Source organism: Neopsephotus bourkii, unplaced genomic scaffold (assembly GCF_033783945.1).
Source record: "Neopsephotus bourkii isolate Nb327-2 ecotype Australia unplaced genomic scaffold, CSIRO-AGI_Nbou_v1 NB_659, whole genome shotgun sequence".
Lineage (NCBI taxonomy): Eukaryota > Metazoa > Chordata > Aves > Psittaciformes > Psittacidae > Neopsephotus > Neopsephotus bourkii.
The window spans coordinates 6,219,278-6,245,103 of record NW_026901158.1 but is presented as its reverse complement, the minus strand read 5'-3'; the positions used below and the strand labels follow the sequence as shown (position 1 = coordinate 6,245,103).

General features: G+C 60.9%; 2 protein-coding genes across 3 annotated transcripts; one reads left to right on the top strand and one right to left on the bottom strand.

The window, feature by feature from the left end:
* The first annotated feature begins 148 nt into the window (after positions 1-148).
* Positions 149-5,266, top strand: TOR2A (torsin family 2 member A). 2 transcript variants are annotated; one of them, XM_061352895.1, is made up of 4 exons: positions 149-291; positions 3,016-3,191; positions 3,528-3,655; positions 4,230-5,266. In XM_061352895.1, the coding sequence occupies exons 2-4, from the start codon at positions 3,085-3,087 to the stop codon at positions 4,472-4,474; spliced, it is 480 nt and encodes a 159-aa protein (XP_061208879.1). In that variant the 5' UTR covers positions 149-291; positions 3,016-3,084; the 3' UTR covers positions 4,475-5,266. The 2 variants fall into 2 exon arrangements, with proteins under 2 accessions (XP_061208879.1, XP_061208878.1); XM_061352894.1 differs by lacking the exon at positions 149-291 and adding an exon at positions 1,408-1,420.
* A 5,449-nt stretch (positions 5,267-10,715) lies between these two features.
* Positions 10,716-16,629, bottom strand: CERCAM (cerebral endothelial cell adhesion molecule). Its single transcript, XM_061352310.1, has 13 exons — positions 16,330-16,629; positions 15,015-15,125; positions 14,774-14,891; positions 14,564-14,698; positions 14,281-14,485; positions 14,081-14,200; positions 13,352-13,428; positions 13,126-13,232; positions 12,874-13,006; positions 12,579-12,706; positions 12,295-12,498; positions 11,375-11,611; positions 10,716-10,871 (listed from the first exon to the last, which is right to left on the bottom strand). Exons 1-12 carry the CDS (start codon positions 16,515-16,517, stop codon positions 11,377-11,379), a joined length of 1,761 nt encoding a protein of 586 aa, XP_061208294.1. The 5' UTR covers positions 16,518-16,629; the 3' UTR covers positions 10,716-10,871; positions 11,375-11,376.
* Between the last annotated feature and the right edge of the window lie 9,197 nt (positions 16,630-25,826).

Here is a 25,826-nt window from a genome sequence, read left to right as displayed (position 1 = left end):
AAATGCAAGGGGCGGGGCAATGTGGACCAGGTCACGCCCCCTGTTCCGCAGACCACGCCCTCTATGTCAGGTCACGCCCCCCTCGCGGTGCACGCCGGGAGCTGTAGGCCGGGCGGGGCCGCAGCGGGTTGGCGGCCGCCATGGCCCCGGGAGCCGCGGCGCTGGCCCCGGCCCTGGTCCTGCTGGTGCTGGCGGCCGCCGCCGGCCCCGCCGCCGCCTCCTGGGACCTGCGGGCGCTGCGCTGCGGCTTCTCGGACGACTGCGAGTGCGGCTTCGGGCCCGACCTGCGCGGTCAGCGGGGCGGGGGGGAAAGGGGTGTCCGTGAGGCGGTGCCGGGCTGGGTGACAGGGAGCAAGCGGCGCTCGGTGCCAACGGGGAGCTCAAGCCGAGCCTTGCTTTGCCTTCGCGCAGGTCTGGAGTGCGAGCTGGCCGTGAGCGTGGTGGGGCAGCCGCTGGCGAGGCAGCAGGTGATGAGGGCGGTGAAGGAGTTCCTGGCGGAGCAGAACCCGGTGAAGCCGCTGGTGATGTCCTTCCATGGCTCCACCGGCACCGGCAAAACCTACGTGAGCTCCATGCTCATCCGCTACCTGTTCCAGGGAGGGCTCCGCAGCCCCTACGTACATCAGTTCTCTCCAATCCTGCACTTCCCCCATGCTGAGCACATAGAGCAGTACAAGGTAAGGGATGCTGCACATAGAGCAGCACAAGGTAAGGGATGCCGCACATAGAGCAGCACAAGGTAAGGGATGCTGCACATAGAGCAGCACAAGGTAAGGGATGCTGCACATAGAGCAGCACAAGGTAAGGGATGCCGCACATAGAGCAGCACAAGGTAAGGGATGCTGCACATAGAGCAGCACAAGGTAAGGGATGCTGCACATAGAGCAGCACAAGGTAAGGGATGCTGCACATAGAGCAGTACAAGGTAAGGGATGCTGCACATAGAGCAATACAAGGTAAGGGATGCTGCACATAGAGCAGCACAAGGTAAGGGATGCTGCACATAGAGCAGCACAAGGTAAGGGATGCTGCACATAGAGCAATACAAGGTAAGGGATGCTGCACATAGAGCAGCACAAGGTAAGGGATGCTGCACATAGAGCAGCACAAGGTAAGGGATGCTGCACATAGAGCAGCACAAGGTAAGGGATGCTGCACATAGAGCGGCACAAGGTAAGGGATGCTGCACATAGAGCAGACAAGGTAAGGGATGCTGCACATAGAGCAGCACAAGGTAAGGGATGCTGCACATAGAGCAGCACAAGGTAAGGGATGCTGCACATAGAGCAGTACAAGGTAAGGGATGCTGCACATAGAGCAGCACAAGGTAAGGGATGCTGCACATAGAGCAGTACAAGGTAAGGGATGCTGCACATAGAGCAGTACAAGGTAAGGGATGCTGCACATAGAGCAGTACAAGGTAAGGGATGCTGCACATAGAGTGGTACAAGGTAAGGGATGCTGCACATAGAGCGGCACAAGGTAAGGGATGCCACACATAGAGCAGCACAAGGTAAGGGATGCGCACATAGAGCAGCACAAGTAAGGATGCTGCACATAGAGCAGCACAAGGTAAGATGCTGCACATAGAGCGCACAAGGTAAGGATGTGCCATAGAGCGCACAAGGTAAGGGATGCTGCACATAGAGCGGCACAAGGTAAGGAATGCCACACACAGAGCAGTGTAAGGGATGCTGCACATAGAGCAGCACAAGGTAAGGGATGCTGCACATAGAGCAGCACAAGGTAAGGGATGCTGCACATAGAGCAATACAAGATAAGGGATGCTGCACATAGAGCAGCACAAGGTAAGCGATGCTGCACATAGAGCAGCACAAGGTAAGCAATGCTGCACATAGAGCAGCACAAGGTAAGCAATGCTGCACATAGAGCAGCACAAGGTAAAGGATGCTGCACATAGAGCAGCACAAGGTAAGCAATGCTGCACATAGAGCAGCACAAGGTAAGCAATGCTGCACATAGAGCAGCACAAGGTAAGGGATGTGTCCAGCACCGTGCTGCTTGGCTGGGTTTTCTTTGGTTATGTCTTGCTCCTCGGTGCATCCACACTTGGGCTGTTTCCTGGAGTACAGCAGCAATAACAGCTCTTTGTTTCACCCTCTCAAACCTGAGTGAGTGGCTCCACACACTGGCTGAAGGGTCCTCTAGTAATCGCAGTACACTCCAGCACTGAGTTATCACTTTCATCTTCCCTGCAGCAGTCCTGGCCCTGATCACGTTCTCATTCCTTAAATATTTACACAGCCCTTTGAACACACAGACAGAAGTGCTTTGCTTAAACGAAAGGCTCTAAAATTCCCCCACTGCTTTCCCAACAGCTTGATGCCTATCAAAGCCTGCGTATCACCGAGGCTTGTAATCCCCTCCTCGCACAGCGAGCAGCTCCTGAACAGCACCTCTAGGCTCTTGACCGTGCCACTCTGTCTCTTAAGGCTGAGAAGGGGAAATCAAAGTCTGAAGGTTACCTGGCAAACCCTCAGCAGAGCACTTGGTCATTTGGAGTTCTTTGTTTTATTGCATCCTTGAAGATACGCTTTTAAGAAGGCAAACCCCATACTGGGTACAGTGCTCCTGTTAAGGGTAAATGCATGCCCACAGATGACGTGAGTGGGTTTGTGTGGGCTGGCACCCACATTGAAGTAACCTCAGCATTTTAAAGAGCCAGAACTCTCTTGGGTCATGGTGTTCCACCAGGATAGGAGCAGGCTAAAAGCACTCAGCAGCTGGGAGCAGAACGTAGGGAGCTGTAGGAGTAAATCCCCAGCTTTAGTTTGCTGCCTCCTTTAAATCCATAATAAAACACCTACAATGGGTTCATAAAGCCCAAACAGCCATTGTGTGAAACCCACAATACAGGAGGCATTGTGCTGGCTGTACCTGCCCTGAGGAGGTGGTGCTCTGCAGGGACATGCTGCAGCTCGGGCCTTGGCTCTGGGGTAGTGTGAACTTCCTTTGGCATCTCCTTGCCTTATGGCTTGGTGGTATCTCTCCCAGGAAAGCCTGAAGCACTGGATCCAAGGGAACCTGACGCGCTGTGGACGCTCAGCCTTCCTCTTTGACGAGATGGACAAGATGCACCCAGGCTTAATCGATGTGATCCTGCCCTTCCTGGGACCCTCGTGGGTTGTGTATGGGACCAACTACCGCAAAGCCATCTTCATCTTCATAAGGTAAGAGAAGCTCCCCTGTGGCATCACGGGGCTTCCCAGCGCAGTGTTTCTCCTTTGGGCAGAGATCACACCTCCTTCAGAGCACACACTTATTCTGCTTTGCCTTCTCCAAGCCTTTAAACATACCAAGAGACGGAGTTTCATTGTGAATACAGACCTGGAGAGCCTGGAAACGCTCTTCTGTCCCTGTTGGCTGCCTTTACAGGAGTCATTTTAGGCCAGGCAGCGGGAGATCCTGGCTTGCCCTCCTGCAGGCAGGAGGGTGTGAGGTGCCACCTCTCCTGCAGCACTGTTTTCCCTGGGTAGACACTGAACAAGCATCTCCTTCACATACAGCAACGCAGGAGGGGAGCAGATCAATGCAATGACGCTGGACCTGTGGCGAGCCCGCAAGGACCGGGAGGAGATCAGCCTGCAGGACCTGGAGCCGGCCATCTCCAGAGCCGTGTTTGACAACCCTCACAGTGAGTCCATGGCACAGAGCCCTTCCTGCGGGATCAGAGCCCGGCAGAGGGAGCCCGGCCCATTCCAGGCAGCCACCAACACCATCTGCCACCTCCCAGGCAGCCAGGAAGGGACAAGGGGGTTTTGAATGAAGGGAACTGCGATTCCCTGGAGGTTTCCTGGCAAAGGGAAGGAATATCCCGGTCTTCCAAGCCAGCAGACCTGTTGCCACATGCAGCAGAGTTCTTTGGTGACAAGGTGGCTATGGGATGGCAAACAGCACAGCACACTCCCTGAGCCAAGTGAACCAAGATGTACTCATCCTCACTGCCCTGGCTCTCCTTGCTTTGCCCTTGTCACAGGGAGAAGAGCTTGAATTCGGACTAGCCAAGCTAAATTCCCAATTCCTGGAGAACAAGTGCATTGGGGGATGAAGGGGGGGAGACAACTGATGGGTTCAGCTCTCCCCTTGTACAAACCTAAAGCAGATCTGCCTTCAGCAGAGTATTTTGGCTTCACTCAAAGCAGCTCTTTGAACCCCAGGGACTGTAGAGACTCTGAAGGTAAAACCTGTCTCTGCCATTGCTTTTGCAGGTGGATTCTGGAAATCTGGGATCATCAATGAAAGTCTCATTGATTTTGTTGTGCCCTTCCTCCCACTGAAGCACCACCACGTGAAGCAGTGCGTGGTCAGTGAACTGGTGCAGCAAGGCCTCGAAGTGCGCCCGGGTGTTGTGCAGGAGGTGGCTGACAGCATTCCCTACTTCCCAGAGGAGGAGAAAATATTCTCATCGACAGGCTGCAAAACAGTGGCCTCTCGGATCAGCTTCTTCTTGTGATCTTTTTCTGGTGATCTTCCTCAGATCCATAGGGAATGGCTGTGGAGCTGCAAAGCAGCAGAGCCCGGGGCTGGTGGGATGAGCAATGGGAGCTCCATGTTCCCTCCTGACATTCTCCTCCCAAACTCATCCCTCCAGCCCCTCAGGATGCAGCTGTGGGACCAAGTGCAAGTGATGTGATTTAAAGCACTTTACTGGTGTACCCTTGCCCAGGTGAGGGTGGATCCATCACCCAAGACATCTGTGACAACAAGGGGATGATGCTAAGAGGGTCTGCAGTGTCAGGGAGGTTTGTCCCCCTGCCAGCAGCACCCACTTGCAGCTCTCCCCTCTCCTGGCAGCTATTGATGCCCAGCACAGCAAGATTCTGAGCCCATGGAAGAGTATCTCTTTCCTACAGCATTTTAACAGGGTTTAAAACCCTCTTAAGGGTGGCTGTGCCTCAGCTCCTTGGTACAACGTGACAGAGCTGACTCCTGCAGCACTGCCTGTGAACACCTTCAGCATTGCAGCAACGGTTTCTCGTCAAGGAAGCTTTAGAGCCAGCTTCTTTCCAGCTTTCTTTCACTGTGAATGGTGCTGGTAGGGACCAGCTTCACCATCAACAAGCATGAGGGTGGATGTGGGAGATGGCAACACCCCCTTGTCCATCTTTCCTCTAAGGTGCAACAGTTTTCCCTGCAGCAAAGCAGGACAACAACAACAAAGACTTCTCACTTGCTTTACCAGCTATGGAAACTTCAGTCCTACCTCCAGGGAAGCCCATGGTGCCAGTAAAGGCTTTGAAAATCACTTTTATTCGGTGATGATTTGTACAGCAGGCTGAGAGCTGGTGCTGGGAGCTGCTGAGCCTCTTGCACACCCTTCTGCTGGTCAGATCCTGCAGGTTTTGGCTGGGTCAGTGTCCACTTGAGCAGGGGACCTGGGGACAAAGTAGAGAGGATGATCAGAGCATGGGATGCACAGTATCAGTGGCCTTTCCCCGGGTTTTAATCCGCTCTGTGCAGTCGGTTATGGGAGGAGAGGTGAGAGGGGCCGGAATCATTCACTGAGAATAAAGTACCCAAGGGATGGGGATGGGGACACTTCCCAGAGTTCCCAGTGCTCTGCTCAAGCCCTGCACTGCAGTGAGCTGCCAGCAGCTGGGACCATTTGGCTCCAGGAGCAGTGATTTTAGACATTACCCAAATGCTGCCCAGGAGGTGGTGGTTTAGATACCACCAGAACTCTGCCTCTTTCAAAGCTGTTACCAGCTTCTGTTTTTTAAATAGAATCTTTCATGAAATAAGCAGCCCTTTACCTGGATTCCTCACTTGGAAGGTTTCAGCTGCGTGGATGCAATGGGACTTTGGGGATTTAGCAGCATGGGACAGATGCTCTCCAGTTTGGTAACTGGCCCCTATGTCCTCTGCAGAGGAGCCAGTGTTGGTGCAGGAGGGACACTGGGGCTCTGAGTCCCAGCAGCGCTTCTCACCCACTGCAGAGCACGTCTCTGGGTGCTAAAGCCACGGGCACGGCGCACAGCAGGAGGTGGGAGCCGTGTCATTGATGCATCCCTATCCCGGGGATGTTTTAGCTTCTGTGGCTCTCAAACAGCAAGGTGATGGCTTCCTCCCACCGGCCATAGGAGCAGAAGCCCAGCTGCAGAGAGGGAAAGAGCCGTGAGTGAAGCCCAGCGACACGCTGGGGAGCACCGAGCCCCGGGGGCAGCGCTACCCGAGGCTGGAGGGCACCGAGGGGCCGTGCTCCGCAGCAGTGGGGGCAGCCCCGGCACTCACCGCTCCTGCCCCGATCAACCGCGGGCAGGGACCGCGCTGCCCCCGGGTCGCTCCGCACGCACCACCCGGTCCGGGCACCCTGCGCCTCTCCCCGGCGCTCGGCCGATAACGCCCAGGGGAGCCGGCTCCATCGCCCCTGAGCGACTGCCCCCATTGCCCGCACCGGGGCTGCCCCGTGGCCAAGCCGCGGCTTTAACCGAGGCCGGGCGGAGCTCGGCCCGCCCCAAGCCCCGGGGCCGCCCCGCTGCCCGGAACAAGGATGGCGGCGCTGCCCGTAAGCAAGATGGCGGGGAGGAGACGCCGGCCATTGGTTGAGCGCTAAAGTGACGTCACGGGGGAGGATGCAGGCGAAGGGATGCCGCGGGAGCGCGCGTTATGGTGGGACCGGGGGGGAGCATCGGGGTGAAGGGATCGGGATGGGGAGAGCGGGATCAGGGGATCGGGATAAGGGGATCAGCATGGGGAGAGCGGGAGCAGGGAATCGCGATGAAGGGATTGGGATGAGGAAAGTGGGATCAGGGGATCAAGATGAGGAAAGTGGGATCAGGGGATCGGGATAAAGGGATCGGGATGAGGAGAGTGGGATCAAGGGATCGGGATGGGGAGAGTGTAATCAGGGGATCGGGATAAAGGGATCGGGACGAGGAGAGAGGGATCAGGGGATCGAGATAAAGGGGTCGGGATGAGGAGAGCGAAATCAAGGGATCGGGATGAAGGGATCAGGGTGGGGAGAGTGGGATCAGGGCATCAGGATGAAGGGATCAGAGTGAGGGGATCGGGATGGGGAGAATGGGACCATGGGATCAGGATGAAGGGATCAGAATGAGGGGATCGGGATGGGGAGAGTGGGATCATGGGATCAGGATGAAAAGATTGGGATGAGGGGATCAGGATGGGGAGAGTGGGACCATGGGATCAGGATGAAGGGATCGGGATGGGGAGAGTGGGATCAGGATCAGGGCAGTGGGGTAAGGAGAGCACCAGGGTATCAGCCAGCCAATGGGATCTCTGGGCTGAGGCAATGGAAGCCAAGGGGTATCGGGGCCTTGAGGGTCAGAGTGTGCGGTGCTGGTGCAATGATGCCCTGGGCCCAGCCCCGCTGACCCCCGCAGTGGCCTGCATGGGATGCAGCACAGTGTGGGCATGGCAGTGCTGGGGCGGTGCCTGATGGGTGGCAGGGGGACAGGCGGTGCTGAGCTGATGTGGTGCTGGGTACGGCTCGTGGCGTGGACCTGGTGCTGCTCCAGCCACAGCCTCCATGAACCTCAATGGGCTCAAGGTGGCCAGGGCAGGTGAGTGGCTCCATCGCCCGGAGCCTGCAGGGACAGCCCCGCTGTGCCCCTGCCATGCATGCAGCGTGTCCTGGTGCGTGTCCCCCCTCATCACTGGGGTTCTGGTGCTGTTTCCATGGTGAGAGCTGCAGCCTCCTGCCCTGAGACATTGACCTGGTTCATGATGACCTGAACCAGGCCTTGGGCAAGGTGATGATCAAGGTGGGGGCAGTGTGGGGTGCCCACAGCTCTGGGTGCGTGAGCTCTGCCTTGGGAACAGGGGTTAGGAGCCATTAGGATGGGATCAGGTGTAAGGGCCCCGTGACCATTGACCTTTGGCCTCTGGCCTCTGACCCCATGACATCTCTGACCCAATGCGTTCAACCTCATAGCCCTTGACCTCTGGCCCTGTGACCTTTGATCTTTGACTCTGTGGCAGGTTGACCTTTTGACCCAGGGACCTTTTGCCACTGACCTTTGATCTGTGACCTTTTGCTTCTGTGACCTTTCTGTCTTGTACCTGTGGTGCTTTTGACCTCTGACCCCAGTGACCTTTTAATCCTTGACCTCACAGCCATTGAACCCCATCACCTCGAACTTTGCACCCCGTGACCTTTTGATCTTTATCACCTTTGACCTTGTGACCTCTTGACATGGTCATTTTTTACCTCTGACCCCATTGCCTTTTAATCTTTACCCTCATTACCTTCTGACCTTTGACCCCTTGACCTCTGGTTTTTGGCCCTGCCATACCCTTGCAGGCACCAGAGCTGTTCCCAGTCCCATCCCTACATCCCACCTGTCCCCATCCCTCCATCCCTGCTGCTCCCATTCCTCCATCCTGCCTGTCCCCATCCCTCCATCCCTGCTGTCCCCATCCCTCCATCCCGCCTGTCCCCATCCCTCCATCCCAGCTGTTCCCATCCCTCCATCCTGGCTGCTCCCAGCCAGCCCCAGGCTGCAGAGCACACACAGGCACCGTAGCCCCCAGCTGGGACCATTCCCTCATTCCCCATGCAATGAGAGACCCCAGGATCCTGCTGGGGGTCTCTTTAACGTTGGGTTTTCCCCTTCACTCCCAGGGGGACAAAACGGCGTCCAATCCTGCATCAGTGCTTTGCACTCTATGTGAGTGCCCCTGGCTGGAAGGAGATCAATCCTGCCCCCACCTCAGTGCGTGGCTCCTTGTGCCCCCATTCCTCTCCCCCCACACAAGCCCCTGCTCCCATTCCTCCCCCCTTTCCCCTCTCCCCTCCTTCCCTCTGCCTCCCCAGGGGCTGACATCAGCTTGGCTGCAGTGAAGGACATGGAAACAATCAGCTGGAGCTGCTCTGCCAGGCCTGGCAGGAGCCTGGGAGCTTGGCCCAGCCCAGCAAAACCTCTTCCAACATCATGTTTCTTGGAGCAAGCACTCAAATCCACCTGGAAAACACAAGGAGCTGCTCCCCCCCTGCCAGCCCCATTCCCAGCACTGACCCCTTGCATCTCTGATCCCTCCATCTCCCTCCATCTCCCCAGGAGATGACCCTGCTGCAGGTCAGCATCGGGCGGCCGGAGGATGCGGTGCCGGTGCCCGGGTCCATTCAGCACCATGGAGCAGGAGAGGCTGGAGGCCAAGGCAGTGACCCGGCTGCTGGAGCACATCCTGCAGGGCCCAGCACCAGCAGGGCACAGGGGCTGATGTGAGCCCAGGGACCCCATGGCCAGGGCGCTGTGGGGTGAACCAGTGCTGGTCGCACAGACCTCAAACCCCCCATCCCTGGCTCCCTGCTCCTGCCTGTCTCTGTGCTGCCGGCAGAACTGGGGCCATCCCTGGCTCTGTGGCTCCATTCCATGGTCCCAGCCCTGTTCCACCAGCACAGGCTGGAGGGAGCCTTCCAGTGGAAAGCGATGGGAGCGACTTCCACGTGGTCCAAACCGTCTGGGCTTTGTTGAGAAACCATAGCAAAAACAAGTTGCTTGGGGTTTCGTCATTGCTGCCGCGGTCTCAGGGCTGCGTTCATGGGGTTTGAGTTAGATGGTTTAAACTGGAGCTTCCAACTGGAGCTCCCACTCCTCCTCATCGACCTGTTATAGGTCTCACGTGGAAGGAGCAACCCATTACCACTATGGTGTCCCAAAGCCCTGGGCTCTGCCTACATATCCTGCCCTTCCTGTGGCTGCACTGAGCTCCTCACCTGCATCCCAGTGGATACTGGATACTGGAACCTTACTGCACCCAGCTCCTCCCATAGCTTTGAGGCTGCCTATGACCAGGGGGCAAGCAGGGCACAGACACATCCTGTGCTGGCTGGGTCCCTGTGGTTTGCAGGCCATGCACGCAGCCACCTCCTCCCCGTTTTCCATTAGATCCATGCAGATCTCCAGGTCCCATGTCATCTGGAGCTGGTTTACCTTCAGGAGGTCCCTGCTGCGGCCGTTTCACCTGCCCCCAGTGATGTTCTCATGCATCACATTTGGTGGTCTCGCACATCCCGCTTTGGGTCTTGGCTACTGAGGCTTCCCCCCTTGCTCCATCGCCTTCCTATCAAGGGGAGAGCCCCAGCACATCCAGGATCGGGGTGCGGAGCTCACCCAGCCCATGCCTTGCTGCAGGGTCTTTAAGGAAGCCGCTCCTCCAGCCCAGAAGCCGCTGTTCCCAGCCCCACATCTCCCTGCTGCGGAGCTGTTGAGCACCAAAGCAGCCTCGGAAAGCAAAGCGCCCTCCTGCAGAGCTGGCCACGAAGGTGACAGATGCCGAAGCGCAGCAGGGATGGGCTGCACCCGCCGGTGCTCACCCTGATGTCAGGTTTCCAGTCCCAAGGCCAAGCCGAGCACCAGTGATGGAGATCGCTTCCATCGGCGTTCCCATGGGAGAGCCCATCTCTGCGGAGCTGCCACCCTCATCCTCCAGCTCCAGCCCCCTTCTCCCTCCCCTCTCCCCATTACAGGTTTCATTCCCAAAGCAATTCCCAGCCAGGGGAGCACCAAGGTGACCCCATTGGACGTTCATGGGGGCAGAGCTCACACAGCCTGCTTTAATCCTCCCTGGCCTTCAGCCCAGGCATGGCACAGGCGAAGGACGAGCAAGCTCAGCACCAGGAGGCCACATGTGCCCCCATGGGAGCCAGCCCCCAGCCCCAAAACACTCCCCAGTGTCCAAGCTGGGAGACAGCAGCGTTGGCACCATCCAGAGTGGTGTCCTCAGCTCCATTGGGAAGGGGATCCCTATGGAGCAAATCCTGCCTCGGGTGGGTTCCGCACCTCCGGATGTGCGGAGCCCTGAGGATGGGTCCGGCAGCGGCTCCTGCACAGGAGCAGGGGAGGGGATGAGGCCGCCGGTGCTCCCGGCTGGATCCGGATCCATCCCTGTGCGGTGAGGACATGGACAGGAGCGGTCAGGGCAGCACAGGCAGCGGGGGGGCCGTTTCCAGCCAGGCTCCCCCGGTCTGGCTGCTCCCAGGGCAGGAGCTGCTGCCAGCACAAAGCAGCCTCAGGCAGGGAGCGTCTGACCCGGGTTAACCGTGGCGGTGCTGAGCGCTCGCATAGGCACAGCCCCAGCAGGACCCTTTGGGGGGGGAACAGGGAGTAATGGGGTGAAGCTCCCCTTGCAGATGCCCCCCACTCCCTCTGTATGAGGGTGACCTGCAGGAGGTTATCCCTGCATCACTTAAAGGGGAGCAGCACCCTGGTCCCCTCCAGCCCAGCATCCCCATCCCTTCCCCTGCCTGGAAAAGGTCCCATCTGTTTCCCAACGCTTTGTGATGGGCAGAGCTGCTGCCACATGCTGAAACTAAACATCTGGGACACATCTGAACGCAGGGAGACGCTTCCCAACCCCTCCATCACCCCCATCCCAGCGCGTCCCTCACCATCAGAGCTCATCGCGGGCGGTGGAGCGGAGGTAACTGGTGCCACCCCGCGGGTCCCTCAGGGTCTTGCGTGAACCAGCCCATTCGGTCTTCTTGGCATCATCATCCCAGATGGTGGAGGTCTCGGTGTCGCTCAGCCAGTTGCTTTCCCCAGCGTAGTGGGTGGGATAAACCAAGAGGGGATGAGCCGAAAACACCAGCAGGTCCCGGGGGGAGAAGTGCCGCTTGTAATCCTCACTGGGGAAAGCGGAGCCGGGAGCAGGAATTGGCTCAAAGAGGAAAAGGGCTGGGAAAAAGCCCACCGAGCACATAGGGAAGGCACCGATGTGGGGCTGGTGATGGACATGGGGAACCAGGGATGGGAGCAGCCCCAGTGCATGGGCACGAAGGGGTTCTCTGGCTCAGCATCCCACGGGCAAGCTCCTGGCTCACATCCACAGCTCCAATCCACCCCTCTGTGCACCTCCAGCCTCCCCTCGCACACCGATCCCTCTGTTCTGCTCTGTATTCCCACCCCTCTCTGCCCCAGGACACCACCCCCTAAACCCCCCCCAGACACAGGAGGTGCCCCAAGGTGGGGCTGGAACCCACAACCAGGGAACCACATAACCCCCAGTACAAAGGTGCAAGGGGCTGCTCCCCCTTCACCATGGTCCAAGCTCCCTGTGCAGAGCCAAACCCAAGCCCCAGCTCCATCCCATCCCATTCCCATGCTGGCTGGGGGCCATTTTCCAGCGGCGGCCGGGGGGGAATGAGCTCATGCTGCAGATGTTTTCCTCCAGCATGAGTAACGCTGGAGCAGGGGGGGGACGGGTGATGGCTGAGAAGAAACACATGGCGAGGGCTCCATGGTTCTCCATCAGTGCTCCATGGTTCTCCATCACACCCCATGGTTCTCCATCACACCCCACGCTCCTTACTTGGGGTGCCTGTCGTACATGATGGGCAGGAACTCATCCACCGGCATCATCTTGGACAGGGGCTCAGCATCCAGCAGCTTCTGTGCCCCACGGCGGGTGATGGCGTAGGCCAGCGTCCAGTACGAGTACCCGGCCACCACCAGGTTCCGCACGCCCTGCACAGGTTCCTCATCCTCTGCGTTCACCTGCTTCCTCCCCAGGTAGCTGAGGGGGGGGGTATTGAGCCGTGAGCCCCATCTCTAGGGACCCCCATCCTGCCTGCCCCCCGTGTCCCCATCACCCACATGAGGTCCCAGTCCCGCTGTGCCCCATCCAGCTCCTCCATGAGGCGCCGCAGCCGTGCGGGGAAGGCGGCCTCGAAGCGGACGTCATCCTCAAACACCACCGAGCGCTCCAGCCCCCGGGATGCGATCTGTGGGGAGGGGGCAGAGGGGGAACCCCCCCCCCCCACCCCCAGGGCGAGCACCACGTTGGGTCCAATCGCCCTGCATCCCCCTCCACCCCGCAGGGACCTGGTGATGCTCGCAGGGTCCCTGCCCCATGCTGGTGGCTCTTAGGGCCCCCCCCGTGTCCCAGTACCTCCTTCCAGATGTTGTAGTGGCTCAGGAAGCAGCCGACCTCCCCCTTGGTGAGCGTGCGCCCCGAGAAGGGGTCGTAGTATCCAGGGAGCAAGCCCACCCCCAGCACCTTGATGTCGCTGCTGTTGAGGGCGCTGCAAGGCGAGGGCTGCATCAGCAGAGGTGTGATCCCCCCCCCTCCCCACCTTCCCCAGGTCGCCCCATGGTGATGGCAGGAGGTGGCAGAGCAGGGACATTGTCCCCTCGTGGTCACCTCCCATCCACAGCATCCACCACGCGTGGGGCGATCTCCAGCTCCCGCAGGGACGCCAGCATCCGCCGGCGCCGGTCCGGCCGCCGCACCAGGTTGATGAGGAAGATCTGGGGAGGAAGAGGAGATGCCACCAAGGGGCCACGTTGTCACCGAGGAGCGGGGGACAAGGGGCTTTGCCAGAGGGGGACAGACATGGGGACATGGAGGGGGTCCTGTGGGCACTTACTTCATCAAAGCCCATTTTTGTGAGTGGCCTGGGGAGGAGGGAGATGTGCCTGGAGCGCTGCATGGGGGGGCCGTCCACTGCAGATAGAGGGGACACCCCTTCGGTCCAGCCCAGACATCCCTGACCAGGAACCAGGTCCTTGTCACAGCCTGGGGATGGGGACACCCCCAGGACCCCACCACCCACAGATGCTCACCCATGAATGTTCACCCACGGATGCTCACCCACGGATGTTCACCCAAGGATGTCACCCATGGATGCTCACCCACGGATGTCACCCACGGATGCTCACCCACGGATGTCACCCAAGGATGCTCACCCAAGGATGTCACCCATGGATGCTCACCCACGGATGTCACCCAAGGATGCTCACCCACGGATGTCACCCATGGATGCTCACCCACGGATATCACCCAAGGATGCTCACCCACAGATGCTCACCCAAGGATGCTCACCCACAGATGTCACCCATGGATGCTCACCCACAGATATCACCCAAGGATGCTCACCCATGGATGTCACCCATGGATGCTCACCCACAGATGTCACCCATGGATGCTCACCCACGGATGTCACCCATGGATGCTCACCCACAGATGCTCACCCACGGATGTCACCCAAGGATGCTCACCCATGGATGCTCACCCAAGGATGCTCACCCAAGGATGCTCACCCAAGTATCATCACTCAAGGATGTCCACCCACAAATGCTCACCCATGGATGCTCACCCATAGCCTCCAATGTGAGATGCACGAAGTTGGCACGTTCATCCTCCTGTGTCTGGTGAGCCTTCACAGGGACATTGATGTAACCAAAGCGCTGCTGGTTGCACACATGGACATCGGCACCTACCACATGCAATGGGTGAGCACCACAGCCCCCCCCCCCCAGCACCCCCTTCCCTGCCCCAGCACCCCCCAATCCCCACCGGCCTCCTGGCAGGAGTATGCGAAGACGATGATGTCGTCGAAGGCCCAGGTGTAGTTGGGATGGGGGGGGTAGAAAGCCAACCGCGAGGTCTCCTCCTTCCGCAGGTCGATCAGGAAGGTGCCGTAGACCATGGGGACCGGGAAGCAGCCCAACCGCTGCCGGTTCTTGGTGGGGAAGTAGTCAGCCGTGCGGCGGTAGAACCCCTGCGGCACACGGGGTGATGGGGGGGGGCACTCCCACCATTGGGGTTCCCCTTTCCCCGTGGCTCTCTAGGGCGGTACCTGGGGGGTGATGCCGCACCAGAAGTTGGAGTAGAAGGTCTGTGAGTCCAGCATTGGGGCCACCACTGACTTGTTCTGTGCCATGAGGAACCGGAGGGTCTGGTTGTTGGTCAGGATGCTGTCGGTGTCCACAAACTGGGGGAACAGCACATGGCTTGGAGGATGGGGGGTACCCCACATCGCCCCCCCACACCCCATGGTGGCACTTACCAGGATGTAGTCTGCTCGTTGCTCCCGGGCATAGGTGAGAGCCTCCTGCTTCAGCCTCATGAGGTTTTCATAGCGCTGATCGCTCCAGTGCTTGGGTCCGAGCTCATCGGGGTAGGAGCTGGATGGGGAGAGGCAGAGATTGACCCCATTCACCGGGAACACAGGCTCAGTGCCTGCCCCATCTCCACCTTGTGCCTGCATCCCATGGTGGGGAACAGGCTCAGCTCTCCCCCAGCCTCACCTGGGCTCCTCCTGCACCTTCCATGCCACCGAGTGGTATTCGCTGCCCACAGCACCCAGCCACTCCTGCAGCATCGCTGTCGTGTTGTCCGAGTTGTGGTCCGTGGCGCACCTGCGGACAGCACATCAGGAGCTGGGGACCCCCAAAGGGACGAGCACGGCCCTGTCGGGCACTGGGAGCTTCCCTGGGGAGAAGAGGCCGAGCCGGTGACGGAATCGCTTGGGAACGTAACGTGTAATTTGGAGGGACAGAGGCTGCGCTGGCAGGAGCAGGAGCAGGAGCAGGAGCAGGACTGGGTCATTTCTGCCTGGTGCTGGAGCTCTCACCCCGCATCCCTCAGCCCAAAGCAGCCCCTGTGGCTGCCCACCACAAACAGCACCGGGGCACAGCAGCGTCACCTCCCCATCCCTGTACCCCACAGCACCGTCAGCCGCAGAAAGGACCCCAACAAGCAGCAACCCTCCCTTCCCAAGCCTTCCCTTGCCACGTGCAGCCTCCATCCCCTGCCCTCCCACCCGACCTCACAGCGATGCTCACAGAGACCCCAGCACAAACAGGGCTGAGCCCCACGCTGCAGTGGGGCAGATCCCAAGTGCCCATCTTGTCCAGGGCTGCCCCCCTGCACTGGTGTCACGGGGACCCCCTGGGACACAGGGGACAAGGCAGGACCTGCCCCCATCCAAAAGGCCCCTGTGCCTTGGGGCTCTGCTGCCCCGGACCCCCCCAAAACAGAAAGTTCCCAACGAGCTCAGACGGCGGCAGCAGAGCCGGGACACAGAGGAGGGACTGGGGCTGCTTCCAGCCACCCCCGCACGGTAAAAGGGGTTTTAGGGGGTGCCATTGGGGAAGAACCCCACCATCCCCATAGCTCCAGTACGGAAAGGTGGGGTCCTGTCCCCTCGCTGTGGGGCAGCGCCAGCCCCCCCCCCGGGTCCCTGCTGGGTCCCACAGCCGGGGCAGAGCTCCCGGGGCTGGGGGATGTCACCACCAGGGTCCCCGCTCCTCCTGGAGCCCCCCGTTCCCTCCCAGGACCCTGTCCTCCCACTTCTCTGTTCCCCCCACCCCGGCCCCCGTTGCTCCAAGACCACCCCGAGTCCTCCCCCTCTCCCCAGCTCCCAATTCCCTCTCCTCCATCGCCCTGTGGGTCCCCACCAGCCACTGTAATTCCCCCATTACCCCCCCCCCCATTCCCCAGCACCCCCGCTCTCACCCCCATCCCCGGGGCTCCCCGTTACCCCGCTTCCCCATGACCCCAGCCCCCCGGCTCCCCCCCAGGGCTCCCCCTATTCCCCCCCATTCCCCTCCTAACCCTCACCACAGGGCGATGCTCCCCGCGGGGTAATCCAAGCGCTCCAGCGCTCCCAGGCAGTGCGGCAGCGAGTGCTGCGCGTTGCGGGCCAGGAGGGCGAGCACCACCCGCGGCGGGGCCGGCCCGGACCCGGACCCGGTCCCGGTGCCCAGCACCAGCACCAGTAGCAGCAGGAGGGAGCAGAGCGGCCCCATGGCGGCGGCGGCGGGCGGGGAAGGGGCGGGCTGAGACCCGCCGCGCTCAGCGCAGCCCCCCCGCCCCTTGGCCCGGCCCCGCCGTGAGCCCCGGGGGCGGGTTTGGGTTGGGTTGCGTTAAATAAAGCTGATACCGGTAAAAGGACCCCGCAGAGCCCATGGCCGGGGGTTGGGGGGGGGTACCCGCAGTGTCCCCCCACTGCCAAAGTGCTCCTGTGTCCCCCGTGTGCCCCCTGACAGCTCCGGGTCCTGCTGTGCCCAGCATTGGGTGGGCAAGAGGATGAGGAGCTCATGGCTATGGGGGGAGCATGGCCAGGGGGGCTGGCGGCTGGATGGGGCTTGTGGCCAGGGTGAGTCGTGGCCGGGTGGGCTCACAGCTCAGCCCCATCACAAGCCCACCCCACCAAGCCGTGTCCCCACCGGGCCCGCCCGTGTCTGACCATGTGCACCCCCCCCGAGGCGTGCCTGCAACGTGTCCAAAGCCCTGTGGGACGTGTGGCCACAACCGCGGGTGAATCACCCAGTCCCTAAATACAGCTCCGGGTGGGGGCCTCGTCGTGCGGAACAAGAGCACCCCGGGGTGCCCGGCACCCCTTGATGCGGTGGCACTGGGGGTGCTGGTGCCATGCACGGCCAGACCTGCACCCACCGGCAGCGGGACGGATGCTCCCGATGGATCCCCACATCCCCCCTGCTCCCTGGGGACCTGCTGGGTGCAACAGGCGGGTGATGGGCGATGCAGCAGCACCTGAAAGAAGCAACAGAGAGAGTGGGGGGACACGGGGAGCCCTGCACGGGGGGAAGGACGCTGCTTGCAGCGCAGCTCGGACGAGCATTGCAGGGAAAGGCTCCGTGCCAGGGCCGCTGAGCGCTCCCCGTGGTGCGGTGCGGGAGGGAGCAGGAGCCGGACCCTCCCCAGGCCGGGGGCAGCCCCGCTCCGCAGGGGAGGGATTAAACCGGGGGATGCCGCGGAGCCCCGGTCCGGCCCCGTCCCGCGGGGACATCCCCCCTCACCCCCTCCCGCATCGCCCCACCCCGCAGCGAGGCCCCGCTACGGCCGCTGCTGCCACCTCCCGGCGCGGTGCGGGGAGACCGGGGTTCGGGAGGCCGGGTCTGAGCCCCGTGTGCCCGCACCCCTCCGTCCCTGCCCCCGTTCATCCCTGCAGCCCCGCAGCCCTGCATCCTTTCTCTGCATCCCTATGTCCCCACATCCTCACCTCCGTCCATCCCTGGATCCTCTCCTGGGGCTCACAGCCCTGCCCTCAGCCCCTGGCAAGGGCACAGAGGGATTTCAGTGCTGGATTTTCAAGGCCTGGCTCCCAGAGAGGCCAAGCAGAGGAGGTCCCAGCCTGCAGACAGGGATGAAACCCTGCAGAGCCCTTGACACCCGGCATCGCACTGGGACAGGAGGGACCCCAAGCTTGGATGCGCCCTGGTGCAGGCTGGGGCCAGCCCTGGGATGCTGCTCTGTGAGCAAGAGTAAAACCACTGCCAGCAATTCCCCCTCCTTGTGTGCTCATCCCCACTGTCCCCTCCCCAGGGATGCAGCATCCCTGGCCTCGCACTGTTCAGCCACCATTCCTGGACACCAACACTCCCTGGCCATGGGCTCGGGAACTGGAGTGGGACAGGACTGCCCTGTCCACAGCTCAACCACCCTGAGGCAGGTAGAGAAAGGAGGTGCCATCGCTGAGCACTGACATGGGGAAACTGAGGCACGGGCAGGCACAACGTGCGGTGCAGAGATGGGCTGGGACTGGCTCAGGATGGAGCCTCAGCGCTCGCTGTGACCCTGTACAAGCAGCTTTGCCCATGCAATGGAAAGCACCCCACCAGCAAGCTCGGGGAGAAGGGGGATATGGAGGTTACCACTGCGTGGTCCTCGGGGTGACCCTCTCGGCTCAGCATCACCATCCCATCACTCTGCTAGCACAGGGCTGTGGCACCCCCCTGTGTCCAAGGAGCAGGGCTGGCAGGCGGGTGGCAGGTCCCCACGGTGTCCCCATGGGGCTCAGGTCATCCCCACAGCTCCACGCATCCATGGGGATTCCTGTAACACAGAGCCAACGTTGAGCCCAACAGCATCCCACCTGGAAAACCACCTTCCCATTCCCCTGGAGCCTGCACAGCATTTACAGCAGGATTATTCCCTCTTTTTTTTCTCTTTACAGGAAAAGAACTGCTTTTGGATGCAGGGCTGAGGTTTTGGCCACCTCCTGCCTCTCTCCACCACCTCTTTGGAATTCTCTTTTCAAGCTTTGGAAAGCTCCGGGTTCCTGAAACGCCTTCGTTTCTCTGCTTTGAAAGGCTTGCTTGCATAAAGCAAATGTATAAAGATCTTTCTATGGATCTGTAACTGCAGCGATCCTGTGTCTATGTGCATTGCCAGGGGCTGGGATAACTCTTCCAGCCACCAACAACCTTTATTGAGCTTATTTCACATGAACAAGCAATGCTGGGGCTCATCCGGCTGCCCAGGTCTGTGATGTCCCCAAGGGTCCCCATTCCCATGCTATGGGACACCGTCCCCTCCAGACGCTGCCCTACCTCATCCAGCATCGCAGCCCCAGCCCAGTCCTCAGGTGGGGAAACTGGGGCACAGAGCCCACAGAGCCCCCCTGGACCCAGTGCCCATAACCCCACTATGCTCCCTGTCCTGCAGCCCCTCATCCCGAGCCATTCCAGCTGTTTTCACCTCCCTCCAGCTGTTGGGTAACTCAGCGCTCCCCTCCCTGCTGGGTTTCCCTTCCAGGTCTCTGTTAAACCCATCGCATCGCAGGCGCCGCGCTGCTTTCCTCCTCATCAGGCTGCTTCCGCAGGCAAGAACTATGGATCTTCCCATCTGGAAAAATCCAGGGGGATTTGGGCCATCTTGGGGGGATTTGGGCCATCCTCGAGGGGATTATGGCCACCGGGGGAGATCTTGGCCCACCCAAGAGGTGCGCTGGCAGAGGAGCCGGAGGCCGGCGGGAGCAGCATCCCCATCCCAGCTGGTGGAGATGGGGACATCCGTGCCACTGTAAATGGGGCAGGGACACGTTGCCAGCGCTGGGACCCACTGGGCTGCATCTCTCCCGCTCCTCTGCTCATTGGGGTGTTCCTGGTGGGCTGGGAACAACCCAGAGGGAGAATCCTCCTCTGGGATCCCTGTTGGGAGCAGGGAGCTGGGGGATGCAGGATGCTCTGCTCCACTTGCAAGGCACCGCTGCACTTGGAGCCACCTTCAAGCCAAGCCCTGACCCTCGCGGGTGGCACAACCAGCTCAGCACCAGGACGGGCCCTTTTCTCCCCAGGCTGGACCGTATCTGTTGGCATCAGAGCCAGCGGTGCCCAGAGCCAGTGTGACCCAGCTCTGGGTGTCAGAAGGACCCCAGGCACCCTCAGCTCTGGGAGCAAGCAGAGAGATGCTTCAGCAAGGGGAAACTGAGGCAGGAGCCAGACCCAACACTGGGCATGGAGACACCAGGGACAAGCGGGACAGCAGGCACAATTCTCCATCCCCACCGGTGACAGAGGGGTCCCCCGATGGGATGAATCCCCCCCCCCCCAGCACACTGACCCATGCGATCCCATCCCCTCCGTGCCTCCCTCCTCTCCCCTCAGCGATGCTGACGGTCGGTCCCGGTCCCAACCCAGGGCAGCTGTGACCGAAGACAAAGCTGTCCCCTTCGGCACAATACCCTTCTGTGTCGTGTCCCCCCCCCAGATGCTGACCGCTGGGGTGGGCAGCGGCCGGGCTGGAGGGGCCGTGCCAGGCCCCCGCTGGCAGGGACAATGTTGGCAGTGATGGAGAGTAGGTATTTCAAAGGGTTTTGTTTTCGGGTTGACCCGCCGAGCCGATGTGACCCCGCAGCCCCCCACCCAGCCCCGCTCCTCCGTCCCAATAGCAACCGGCCACATTCCTGACCTCGGGAGAAGGGGGGGGGAGAGTTTCAAACCTCCCTGGGAAGGAGACAATGGGGGTGTCAGGGCCGTGATTTAGGAGGGGGGGCTCTTTCCATCACAAAGGCGAGACAAAGGCGCTCGGCGCTGGGAAAGGGGCTTCGGCGGCGGCTCAGGAGCGGGGCCGTGGTATTGTGCACGGCCAGCCGGCCTCAGCGCAGGGCAGCCAGGGCCCACCGGGTCCCATTGGGTCCCACTGGGTACCACTGCATCCCACCACACTCTCCATCACACCCCCTTCCACAGGCCTCCCCTTGAGGACCAGGATCTGGTGGCTTCACGGGTGTCACCATCACCCACAGTGGGAAGGAATAAGTCCCCATCCCCATATGGGATGGATGGGGCACCCCCAGTTCCCCACACCCGTGGGGCTGGCCATGGACCAGTCCATCCCAGGGGGCTGTGGGCACCATATGGCTCAGATCAGGCCCACCCCAGGGGACAGGCAGCCCCAGAACTGAGCCCCCCAAGTCATCCCTCATGGGGTGCTCATGGCCAGGGTCCCCCTCTCCAGTCCCAGGGCCAAAGGCAGGGTGAGGGAAGAGCAGCTCCTCTGTGATCCATCAAAGGGGCTTTGTGCACCTCGGGGCTGCCGGTTCCCAGCACCACCCGCCACCACCACCATCAGTGGCACCGCATCACATCCACCCTACCCTGCACCCCAAAACCCATTCTTTCCAACCGCCCCCTGCCCCAACCCTCCCCTTCCATCCTTTAGGGAGGGCTCAGCCCCAAACTATGGCAATACACCCCCCCCCCAAAAAAGCCATGAAGTTGCTTAAGCAAACACCCAACTTACAGCGTCCTCCACTGCCGAGCCGAGTGTCCCGGTGCCGAGGGGCTCGGAGCCTGCATGGAGAAGGGATTATATTTACAGGAGGAATGTTTTTCCCCCGGTGCTGGACGCTCGATCCGGAGCTGGAAAGGAAATCATTGGTTTTTCCCTCGCTCCCTCTCCTTGCCCTAATTCTTGTGTATTTTCCTGGCAGCTCCCGGGAGGAAGGAGCTGGCAAAGGTGATGCTTTTTTGGGAAGCGGGGTTGAAAGAGGCATTCACCGCTATGGAAGCCTGGGAAAGGGGAGAGCCGGGGGGAGGGCAGGAGCCTGGTCATGGACCGGCATGTGAGGATGGTCACTATGAGGATGCTCACTATGAGGATGCTCACTGTATGATGATGACCACTCTATGAGGATGACCACGGTGCCGAAGCTCAGGCCCCAGCTCTGCTCCAGCAGCAGGTGGAGGGGTTCCATCGGGATGCTCCAGGAAGCCAAAGACATCATGTTGTGCCTTTTTACTGTGTTTTCTCTCCTTTTTTAACAGGATGAAGCGCAGTTTGCAGCATGGGTCTCCCCAGGACACGCAGGGCTGGGCCAAGGCTCCATTCCCCCCCTCCTTTTTTGGGTCATAAAACTCCATTTCAGTTCCTAACTCACTGATGCTGTGCAAGGGGCATCCCCGGCGCCAGCGCCCTGGTGGGGACCCCCCCGGCCTCATCCCTATGGCGCTCAAGCCGGGGATGGCTCCTTTCGCCTCTTCCCTCTTAATTTTGTTTAGAAACTTGTCAGGTTGGTGGATAAAGGAGGTGGAAAGATCAATCCCGGCTTTTCATCAGTGTGGGAAAAAGTATTTCACTAATCCATATTTATTGGTGTAAGGAGCTGCGGAGCAGGGGGGGGGTGGTTGAAACGAGGGACCCTAATGGTCAGGAGCAAAGGACAGAAGGGACAGTTTAAGGCTGCCCTTTTCCGAGGGGTCACATGTCACCAAAATCTTTCGGTTGTCTCGGGATTGGTTACATTCTGTTCTCTTTTTTTCTATGGAGGTTGCCAAGCAACTGGCTAAGACCAGCCAAGATATTTTCTTTATTACAAGTGGAGCAGAAAGCAGCAAGGAGGAGAGAGATAGAAAAGAGAAGAAGAAGAAGAAGGGGGGGGGGGGGGGGGAGAAGGAGAGGAGAAGTTTGGACAATTCACATTTATGGGATCACATAACTTCATTAACTCGGCCGAGATTTGGGGAAGAGACTGCCAAAATATAAAGAGGAGAAGGGGGAGCTTTAGGTATTAAAGGCAGTTAAAAGGCACTTAAAACAATGCCAAGCGGAGCGGTGATGGGGGCTTCCCTCTGATGGTTCCTGCTCCCCAAAGAGAGATGAAGGCCCCGGCCGTGCTGCGGCCCCACGCAGGGGCCTTCATTGCTGCTGCTGCTGCTCTGCTCTCTCTGTTTAATGCCGCCTTGCTGTTGATTTCCACACTTAGGGAGCGGGTTCATCGCTGCCAGCGCTGGCGGGGAGGTGCGGGAGCCCTGCGGAGGGAGGTGCCGTGGTGCGGGGCTGGGGACGCGGACACCTTCGAGCCTCTGCAGCGAGGGCAAAACCTCCCCATGGCCGGGGATGCGCTCGCTGGTCCGGGGGCTGGCACCGTCCCCGGTGTCCCCTGCCCGGGCACTGCTGAGGGCAGGGGCAGGGCTGGGGTCACCCCGCAGCTCCGAGCATCCCTGCGGCTGCGGGAGCCTCTCCCCCAACACCAATCGGTCTCACCCCGCACTTATCCAGACCCTGTGTGAGGAGGGACATGAGCACCCCCCCCCCCGCAGCCCCTAGAACCCCCCGGATCCCCGGTTCTGCCCAGGGACCCCAGTGACAGCGGGGGGGTGAAGGCAGGGACCAGCGGCAGGCCCGGGATGGGGGGTCCTCGGGCGGGGAGCACCCCGGCCCCGCGGGTCCATCATTATCACTGGGGGAAGACAATGAGCGTTGTTTATCCCCGGCACTTTCCCCGCCGAGGGGGGGTGCAGGTGAACCCGTACCCCACGGGGGACACCCCACGGGGGACACCCCACGGCCACCCCCGCCGCAGCAGCACCGGCATCCCCAAGGGAGAACCGTGGGGGTGTGAGGGGATCCCATCCCCATCCTTCAAGGGGGGGACCCCATGGACCCCGAGTGGAGCCAAACCCGACCCCCCCACGGGGCCTGGCGCCCCCCGCGCACCCGAGCATCGGCCCCGGGAGGGTGCGGGGGCTCCGGGCCGGGCCGGGCCGAGCCGGGCCGGGCTGTGGGGTTTGGGAGCTGTGTCTTTAAGAGATGGCTGGCTCCAGGTTGCAGCTGCTGTTTCAGTGCTATAGAGACAGTGGAGATTCATTACTCCTAAAACACAATGGGCATTTATCACCCCGTGGTGTTATTCAAATCCAGTACCAATTGAAGGTCATCCCCATTCTTTTCTCGCCGGCTCTGCAACACATTTATTGTTGTGCCGTTCAACTAAAAGCCCTGCCCGGCCCCGGCGCAGCCCGCAGAGCCCCGGTGTGCGCATCCCTCCCGGGCGGATTCGGGACCCTCCCGGCTGGATACGGCGTGGAGGAAGAGGGGCAGCGCCGGGGCTGCTCTCGGGGCCCGGGGGAGCCGGCAGCAGGTGCAGCCGCGGCCCCGCCGCCGCCGCCGCCGGTGCCCGCCGAGCCACGGGGACCGCCCGCTCCGCCCCGCGGCTCGCACCTTCCGCGCCCCGTGGAAACTCGGAGCCCCGCCGGGGCGCTTCGGGCAGCAGCGGGGCCGCCGCTCACCCGGCCCCGGCCCCCACGGCTTCCCCCACACACACCCCCCCCCCTCCCGGGGGGCACCGGCCACGGCCCGGCCCCACGGCGCAACGGAGCGGCCGCCGGCGCCGGCAGCGACGGAGGGGAGGGATGGGGGGGAGAGCGCCGGCAGCGGGCCGGGATTTTCCCTGGCTGGAGAGGGGGGATCTGCTCCCAACTTCGTGCGAGCCGGTCGGTGAGAGGGGGCTGGGGGAGAAGCCTGGATTTTTCTTCTTTTTCCTTTGATTTTGTAATTATTATTATTATTATTATCAATGCCCTCCCCCCCACCCCCAGCCGGGCATTTACAAATTCCGGCGATTTTCCAAAGTGCCCGAATTTTGAGGACGATCCGCTTGGAATCGGTCAGTTCTCCGCGGAGGGAGGGAGCGGCGGCGGCCGCGGAGCGGGGCCGGGGGCTGTGCCCGCATCGCCCCGCCGAGCCCCGGGCACAGAGCGGCGGCCAGCGCGGCCCCGAGCCCCGCGCCCCGGGGCTGCCCGGCGGCTCTGCTTGCTGCTTTCGTTCTCTGCTTTTCTTCCTTTTCCCTTTTTTTCCCTCTTTCTTTCCCTTTTGATTATTATCTTTTTTTTTTCCCTTTGATTTTTTCCTTTTTTTTTTCTTCTTTTATTATTATTATTTTTTAATAAGGCCGTTTTTTGTTTGTTTGTGTTTTTTTCACTATTTTTTTTCCGGAGGGGTAACAAACGAGTTGATAAATTAAACCCCTCGCGGTGCCATCAAACCGAAACCGGGATGCGAAGCGCTGAGGCTGCGCTACAAACTTGTTGAGGCCGGAGCAGCGGCTCCGCGGGGCCGGGGGGCACCAGAGAAGCGGGGGACCGGGATTGATGCTGCGGGCGACGGCGGGCAGCCGGCTCGGTGCCCGTGTGTCCTTGTTTTCCAGGCTCCAGCCGGAATCCCCTTTGGAAGATCCCGCGAGCCCGGGATGGGAATCTCCGCTCCTGATTGTCCAAACGCAATTCTTGTGCGATGGAGCCGTACGAACCAAGAATTGTGTCTGGACATCTGTAGCAGAGGTTCCGACTCCACCGGCCGGGCTCCGGGAGGATGCGTTGGGGCGGCGGAGAAAGGACGGAGCCCACGGGCTCGGGCACGGCAAGGTAACCGGTTATCCGCAAGCCCGGGGAAGCCTTAGCGAGGGTTTCGAGGAAATTAAACAAACCCCGGTGGCGTGGGGGATCCGAATGCGTCAAATACCGGCCGGGTGCTCACCGGGACCGGGTAGGGACCGAGGGGCTGGAGCCGAGCGCGGCGCCCCGGCCCTGCGGCTCCAGCCCCGGTTTTCCTCCTGCGATTTATTTATCCATCGCTTTGAAATCGCGGTTTCATTTTATTCAACGTATTTTGGCCCTGGCGTGCGGCGGGGACCCCTCAGCACTGGGACACCCTCATCATCCTCATCCTCATCCTCCTCCTGCTGCTGCCGCCGCAGCCCCGGCTCACCCCGGGCACACGGAGGCCGCTCTGGGCTCCGCCGAGCAGGGAACCGTCCCCGCAGCCCGGGTACCGGCGGAGAGCGGCCCGGGCCCGGCTCCCCCGGCAGAGGGATGCGGGGACGGGGCCACACTCAGCGGCCGGGCTGAGAAGGGACCAGGCCGGAGCGAAGCCAAGAGGCTGCGGCGGCCCCGGCGATGGAGAAGAGGCTTTCAACGAAGAGAAGGCTTTCCAGAGAGGAAGGCTTTCCATAGAGAGGCTTCCTGGCTCTGCAAGCCAAGCGCCTCGGCCGGGGCTGCCAAGGAAACCCGGGAGGAGGAGGGAAGCATTAC